General features: G+C 40.2%; 1 protein-coding gene across 1 annotated transcript; it reads right to left on the bottom strand.

Annotated features, from left to right (window-relative positions):
* Positions 1–4274: 4274 nt before the first annotated feature.
* LOC306934455 (chymotrypsinogen A-like) lies at positions 4275–7661 on the bottom strand (the record flags this gene model as incomplete). The annotated part of the gene is made up of 7 exons (XM_079517023.1): positions 4275–4439; positions 4539–4681; positions 5022–5193; positions 5603–5681; positions 5871–5938; positions 6844–6992; positions 7541–7661. 7 exons carry the CDS (start codon positions 7659–7661, stop codon positions 4275–4277), a joined length of 897 nt encoding a protein of 298 aa, XP_079373149.1.
* Between the last annotated feature and the right edge of the window lie 261 nt (positions 7662–7922).

The raw sequence follows: 7922 nt of genomic DNA, 5'->3' as shown, positions 1-7922 counted from the left end.
TGCAATACGATAATGGAAGCCATCGTTCTCACGATAATGAAAATCTAAATATATATTTTTTTAAATCTTATTTAAGATGATGCTTATGAAGATAGGTTGAAAAGTGGTGAAGCGGTCCTTTAAGACTGTCATATGATTGCATATACCATAATACTAATTACAATGTGCAAGCACCTGTTCAATCTGTATCCTCCCACTTGGTTCTATCAGTCCTATGCTAAATAATGATACATTTCTGTCTCTGCCAAATGTCTTAGTCCTTAATGATTTCCATGCAATAAGGGGAATACATCAGTATTCTGTATCTAGTATGTAGTAATACCTGTAATTTTTCCCTAATAAAATATATATAAAAGAGGAAACATTACAAACCGAAATGACCCTCCTGCTCTGCTATATAAAATGATTGATACTTTATTTCATACTGTTGTGTGAGCACAAAAAATAGCAGTTGAAGACCCCTGTTTAAACCATTTAGGTCTAGGCTGATTCTGAAAACACTTCTAAATCCTAAATTCTTGGAAAACTTCAAATACTTATTCACAAATGATATATCCATATCTCTGCTCTGTTGGGAAGAAACAACCCAACTCCAAAATGTTCATTTTTCAGAAAATGAAAACCTTATATTTTGAAAACAAAGCAATACTGCTTCATTAAAGTTGGTTTGTGACTTTATATATTGTCAATGACTTGCATGAGGGGTTGAGAGGTGTGGAGTTAGCTGCTTTAGCAGACAGTTTGAGGGCCCAATGGAGTTGAGGATTTGTCCGAAGCCCTTTTAACTACTTTTCATTGGTTCAATATCTTTTTAACCAACACACAGACACAGTAATGGGTGTTCAATAGCACTGATTGATGCAAAAAAAACGCTGCAACCCAGATTAACAAGGGGCGCTCCTATGCCACAAAGATGTGGAACGCCCTACCAACAGCCATTAAGAAATGTGAATCCCATTATTCACACTCTCTCAAAGAGCACTTATACAGGCAGCTGCAATTCTGCAATTCTATATGATTTCCTTTTTTTCATAGAAGTGTATATTTGTACGTCTTTAAATGTTCTGATGAGTTGAAAATGGAGGACCCTGATGTAAACAAGTCTTAAGTCCTTTTTCTGGTTTTACCCTCGTAGCAGTTAATGACCTGTACTTTGGTTTGAACTGTACCACTACCTACTACCCATTCTACAAGCTGTGAATACAAATTTACAGTACAAAACATTTACAGAGACTTTAGTTGTCACTGTACAATACTTTAAAACAGTTGTCATGCTGCACGCGCGTGCCTAAAATTGCTGATATTTGCGCCGCCCTCGTTGAAAAACTGTATTTCAAACTCCAGCTTGTCCCTCACCAGTTCAGGCTGCATGAACGAACAGCGCTCGAGCGCAGTTTTCTGCCCCCTCAATGGCGCAACTTTGTATAATTCAATGGCTATGAATGATCCTCATTAGTTCCTACAATGCTACATGCAGCTCTACTGACCCCTTGTGGAAGGCCTTTGGCCGTGTAGAACCAAGAGCCATCATTTTCAGCACTGTTCTAATGTTACTTTGAGTCAGTAGACTAGTACTAAGACTATACCAGTCTCAACCCCAAAACTAAAGAATATTGTTGTTATCGTTGGATAAGATTTTTGTCATTTTGTCTTTGATTAAACTAAATGTCCTTTAAGTGCCACATTCAAGGTTGGAGTCCTGCACACAAACAAGCATTTTTGTACAACATTCTATTCCACACTCATTTCCATCAGTAGGCTATAGTTATACCACACATATCTTTATGTATTCACTTTTATAGAAATATAGTTAACTATCCATCACATGGTAAATGGTGCATTTATATAGCGCCTTTATCCAAGGCACTTTACAGAGATTGTGCATTACATTCACCCATTCACACACACATACATACACCGATGGCAGCGGAAACCATGCAAGGCACCAACTAGCACATCGGGAGCAATTAGGGGTTCAGTGTCTTGCTCAAGGACACTTCGACAGTAACTCTGCGGGAGCCCGGGTTCGAACTGGCAACCTTACGGTTACCATCCAGGCACTCTACCCCTGAGCCACCGCCGCCCCACATGCATGTTCCAGGTCTTGTAAGACCAAACTTAACACCTTCAGAAGACATTTTTGGTGATGGTCAGAGGCGGATTTACCGTTGGGCTAGGGTGGGCTGAAGCCCGGGGGGCCCCGACTTTTTTTTTTTTATTATAAAATTGTAAAGTGAAATCCAATTCAAGTGAAATGTGTGTATTGTTATTGTATTTAGTTGTATTATGGTTAAACCATTGAGAGCTTCTGCCTGCCTGCCTCTCTTTTTAGGGGCCTGGGTACCCCAAAATGAAAACAAAATAGCCCAAATTTGTTTCGGCCTCGCGGCTGCGCCGCTCGGCCAAAGCTCTGCCGCGCGCCCCAAGGGGGGCCCTCAAATTTGCTCCAGCCCGGGGGCCCTCAGCAAGGTAAATCCGGCTCTGGTGATGGTTATGGACATTATTCTCCTTTTTCTTAACCCGTTCTTATTTTAATGTTTTTAGTTATTCTTCTGGTACTTATATTTATATTTATTTTGGCATATCACAAGCTGACCCAATATTGGGACATGCAGAAGACACCCAGATTAAGACGCAATGTAGGCTACTGTACGCTGTCAAAATGTAAAAAATAAAAAAATCCAATAACAATTATAAATCATAGAAGTCATTTTTAATAACTACATTTATCTTTTTAATAGCCATGATTCTTGTCAGCAAACCCATGACTGATCGTCTGAAACATCCCTGCTCTCTGAGTGACATACCAGGCATGTTGATTTGAGATATCTATATATAATCCACCTACTGTACTAACTGCATGGACCCCTGGTCTGTATGCACTTTGATTTATGTTCAACTGAAAGACCTTTTATTTGTGTTATTTATTTCATTTCATAAATAGCCTATAACTCTCTGGTATAAAGGACTCTCTGACAAGAATCATTTCCATAGATAGCGGACAAACCAACCCATAATGAAGAGGTTATCACTTGAAGAGTTGCTTTTACTTTTCTTAGTTTTACAGGTAAAAAACTTCATCTCACATCAAAGCATATTAACAGTAAAAGACACAAAGGACATAAAGAGAGAGACATGTATTGACGTTCAGTTCAAATTATGGACAGATAGCCTACTGCAGGTCAGCATTAAATTGGCATTTCTTTCCCCTTAAATGTATAAAATAAAGAATAAATGTATGCTTTGGAAAATGGACATAAATAATGTCATCAATATCCATGATTTTACGGTACATTCTTATCAGACCTTCAACGTCTTGTTTATGACTGGCTAGTGGCTATCACAGGTTTTGTAGCATTTAAAAAAATATTAGGCCTTACACAAATATATTATATTTATTTTGCCGCACATTTGTAAAAGAAAAAATATATACTGTATATATACAGGTATATATTGGGCCTTAAATGTTATTCCAAAAATATATTATTATTTTGCCGCACACATTTGTAATCAAATATTAAAAACAAAACTGTGCAAACAGTGTTCTCAGGGGCCCAAAGTTCCAATTACCGTTCCTGCATGTCCCTTAGTTTGGTTTAGTTTAGTTCAGTATTTGCACACAATAACACAGTTGAAAAAAGATTTCACAAAGTAGAAAAGCTTTCTCTACATCTACAAAGCGTAACTCCATCTGCTCAGTTAACCTCTTTAACCCTGGAACTATATGATCAGAGATCAGATATGTGTAAAGTTGGTTAATCAAATGAAAACAGGGTTTAAGACCTTCTAAATCAGTAGTTCTCAAACTGTTTCAGGCCAAGGACCCCCAAAATGATATGAATTTGACCGCGGACCCCTCCATCTTCTTAAAGGTGGAGTGCAGTGATTTTTGTAGGCTGCTTTTTTTGTGTCTAGTGTCTATGGAGTTAACATTACTCTAACAGACCCCAGGTGTGGTTATAATAATATTCAAATATGTCTTCCCTCGGGTTCCCTGTGTATTTTTGGTTTCTTTCCTGAAAGCTGAAAGTGGGTCACCACACCACTCACCACCCACCTGAAAACCTATAGGCCTACTTAATGAACGTGCGGGTGTGGCCACATAAAAACATAATTTTAACACTTTCTCTACACTTTTGTGAAGAAATAAAAACATCCTCCTAGTATAATCATACTAGCTACCTGATGATCATGTTTTAGTGGGGAGGGGGGGAATCATGGCCCACCAACTTTAACCAAATCTCTTGAAGCCGCCATGGCTGGTGGAGCGTTGTCTACTCTGCGTTGTACAAAGCGAAGAGCTCGTCCATCCAGGAGTCCATCATGGTGACGTTGTAGAACACAGAAGGACCACTTCTGTGACCAGGGAGGAAGAGCACACCGTAGACGCCAAAGACCCCCTTTTCCTGCTCACACAGGAGAGGGCTCCCCACGTCGTCCTGATGAAACAACAACAACAACAAAGTGGCATTTCTCACTGTGTGTTTTTAATGCGTAAATAAATATCACGGTGACGTTTCCATCTCTTTGTCACTCACCCAGCTGGGATGGGTCTCATCAAAGGCAGTGCAGAATGTAGCGTTGGTGATTAAGAAGGCAAGGTAAGAAGGCATGTCCCGCTTGCACTGGTCGTTGGATATGATCCTGGCAGAGCCTTCATGAAGCAAGTCATTGGGTCTGCCTACAATGACAAATCGGGACAATAGATGTATTTATTTAATTACTGTTCACACATGGTTTCAAAAATAGGGAAGATAGCGATCTACTCGTACATCTATTTTCACTGTGAATATATTGAGATTATGAACAGGAAGTCCCGCCCTAAAGCCCTCAAAGAAGTTATGTTAATGTGACCTGTTTACATTCCAGGACATGAAAATGTGATTGATGGTCAAAGAAAGAGAGCTTCCAGGGGAAGTATTGTACATACAATGTAAGACCCTCCCCATTATCAGCACATGCCGATAATGTGGCCAATCGAATTCCTTGCAGCCTGTATGAATGTGTTGTTGTTTCCTCACCTGTGTAATTGGTCTTCCCCCACCCAACTATCTTGCAGGACCCAGCAGCAGGGATGAAGTGACGCTTCGGGGGACACACGCGGTTGATATACATGTTGAAGTTGGCTGGGCGGTACAGTTTGGCCAGTCTCATGCAAGGCAAGTTGGCACTCCAGTTGGGGTGAACGAAGACCTTCAGAGAAATGACAGGCACATGTTTAGATGACAAAACAAACATCAAATTCTCTTTATTGTTAATGACATTTAATGTTTGCGTTAGGGACAAGATTTTTAAAACAAATATTGAACTAAAAACCAACATTAAACCTATAGGAGGGGCTAGCGCCCCTCAAAAAAAAGGGAAAAAAAGCTTAGATTGTAGATCTATTTTTAATGGATTTCAACAAATTGTTTGACTGAATTGAAGAGTAGATTGGAGTTCAGTGCCTTGCTCAAAGGCACTTGGTTTAAGCACCTCCCTGACAACTTTCAGTTCAGTAACAATGTAGGTGTTATGTTTTCAGTAACACTGTAAGGTGTTATGTGTAATTTCCGCTCATTTCTAAGTGATAGTTATGTATGTAATATGTTCTGACACATACCGCTTCTATCACAAACTTCTGGGTGACCTCAGAGGTGTCCGAACGATTATGGGCCCCTAGGACCACAACGTCACCAGGACTGGAAAACAGAAACAAATGATTATTTCACTTTAATTTCATTATCAATAAGTAGGATAACTATTTAATATTTGTCCATATATTGTCCGTTCATTTTACATATTTAATAATAACTTTAGCCCTACACACACACTTCTCTGTAAAAATGAATATTGAAAATAGCCGATCTACAAGGAATGTATAATTATACCTGACATGGCCGTCAGTCAGAACAAAGTACTTGTGAATCAGGACACCATTCCCCCTGAAGTATTGACCCTGGAAAATGATAAAACAAATCAGGCTGAAGAGCAGCTTGGTTGCATGGTTTCCTCTGCTGTCTGCGTGCGTGCGTGCGTGCGTGCGTGCGTGCGTGCGTGCGTGCGTGCGTGCGTGCGTGCGTGCGTGCATGCATGCATGCGTACGGTGTGACACTTCAAAGTGTCCTTGAGCAAGACACTATAGGATTCAGTATTTTGCTCAATGACACTTCGACACGCAGCCAGGAGGAGACCCGGGGATCGAACCGGGAACCTTCTGACTCCAGGACGGCCGCTGTTCCTCCTCAGCCACTGGCTGTCCTGTTGTATAAGGTATGTATGTATGTATGTATGTATGTATGTATGTATGTATGTATGTATGTATGTATGTATGTATGTATGTATGTATGTATGTATGTATGGATGTATGGATGGATGTATGTATTTGGTTAAAATGGGTAAGGTTTTAAAAAAGGCAAAAGCATGCTCTGTTGCACTGGCCTAAAAGTGGGTCCTCTAAAACTGCTTCAACTTCTGAGAATGTGTGTTTGGTTCATTAGCCACCAGATGGCATACCTTATAAGTATGTATGTATGTCTGTCTGTATGTCTGTATGTATTTAAAAGGGGGGCTTTTTTGTAAAATCCCAGCCTACAATACCTTAATATATTTAAAAAAAATCCAAAGTAAGGTTACCAGTGAAGGACAACCTGCCTATTCACTGGGGACTATGCAAGGCAGAGGCGTCCACCCCCCTGAGTCCAAGTTAGACTAGACCGCATACGTATGTATGTATGTATGTATGTATGTATGTATGTATGTATGTATGTATGTATGTATGTATGTATGTATGTATGTATGTATGTATGTATGTATGTATGTATGTATGTATGTATGTATGTATGTATGTATGTATGGCTATACCTGAACAAACGACATCCAAGGAAATGCATGCGGAGAAGCTTCATCTCCGTTTATGACACGTGGTCCAACTGGAACCCTCGTCCCACAGGGTATCTCCGGGTTCGGCCCTGGGGTGGGCCCTTGCGTGGGCTCTGAGGTGGGCCCTGTCTCTAGATGATAAAACACACACCAGGACAGCTAAATACATGTAGCTTACATTTAATGTGTGTGTGTTTGATTGATTGATTGAAAATTTTATTAACAGTTTGCAGAATTACAGTACATTTCAAGCACAAACTCAATACAAAGGCTGTTAACTGTGAGTGGACGACCCAATTAAGCATTACACTTGTTTACAACAGGGTCCACCATGTTCAATTCATCAAAATGTGTGTGTGTGTGTGTGTGTGTGTGTGTGTGTGTGCATGCGTGCGTGCGCGTGCGTGCGTGCATGTGCATATATACCCAGTAAAATAAAAGACTACAACCAAATAAAGTGTGAAATATCTCTATATTCTGATAGCAGCGCCTATAATAATTGCTATAATATTCAGTAAAAAGGGGACTCTCCGTCTCTTTTAACCAATAAAGGAGATAAATGTGAAGTATACGCAGACTATAGGCTAAACTAAATTGGAACTGGAATGTTCTAAGAGTTGAAGCTATGATCATTGATAATTGAAAACAACAATAACAATTATAATGAAAGTTGTCTTACTGCAGAGGGCAACAGACAGGGGCACGACCACCAGGATGGTGTACAGAATGAAGCCAGCAACGGCGGCAGCAGCAGCCTTCACGTAAGGATGGCGCCACCATTGGGCAGCGCCGTCAGCCATGTTGGCATAGAGGCCAGCAGACTGCGCAGAGATGTTAGATCTGAAACAAAAAAAGAACACACACACACACACACACACACACACACACACACACACACACACACACACACACACACACACACTTTGATCACGACAGTCTTCATGGAATAAATTAAACCCAAGTCACAACTTCACAAGAACACATTTAGCTATACATCAGAGGCAGAGAGACTATAGAATATAGGCCTATAGGCGAGCACGCAACAGTCAACTTTGAAAGTT

Source organism: Electrona antarctica (genome assembly GCF_951216825.1).
Source record: "Electrona antarctica genome assembly, chromosome: 12".
Lineage (NCBI taxonomy): Eukaryota > Metazoa > Chordata > Actinopteri > Myctophiformes > Myctophidae > Electrona > Electrona antarctica.
Note: the sequence above shows the minus strand (reverse complement) of the source record. Positions and strands in the feature narration are given on the sequence as shown.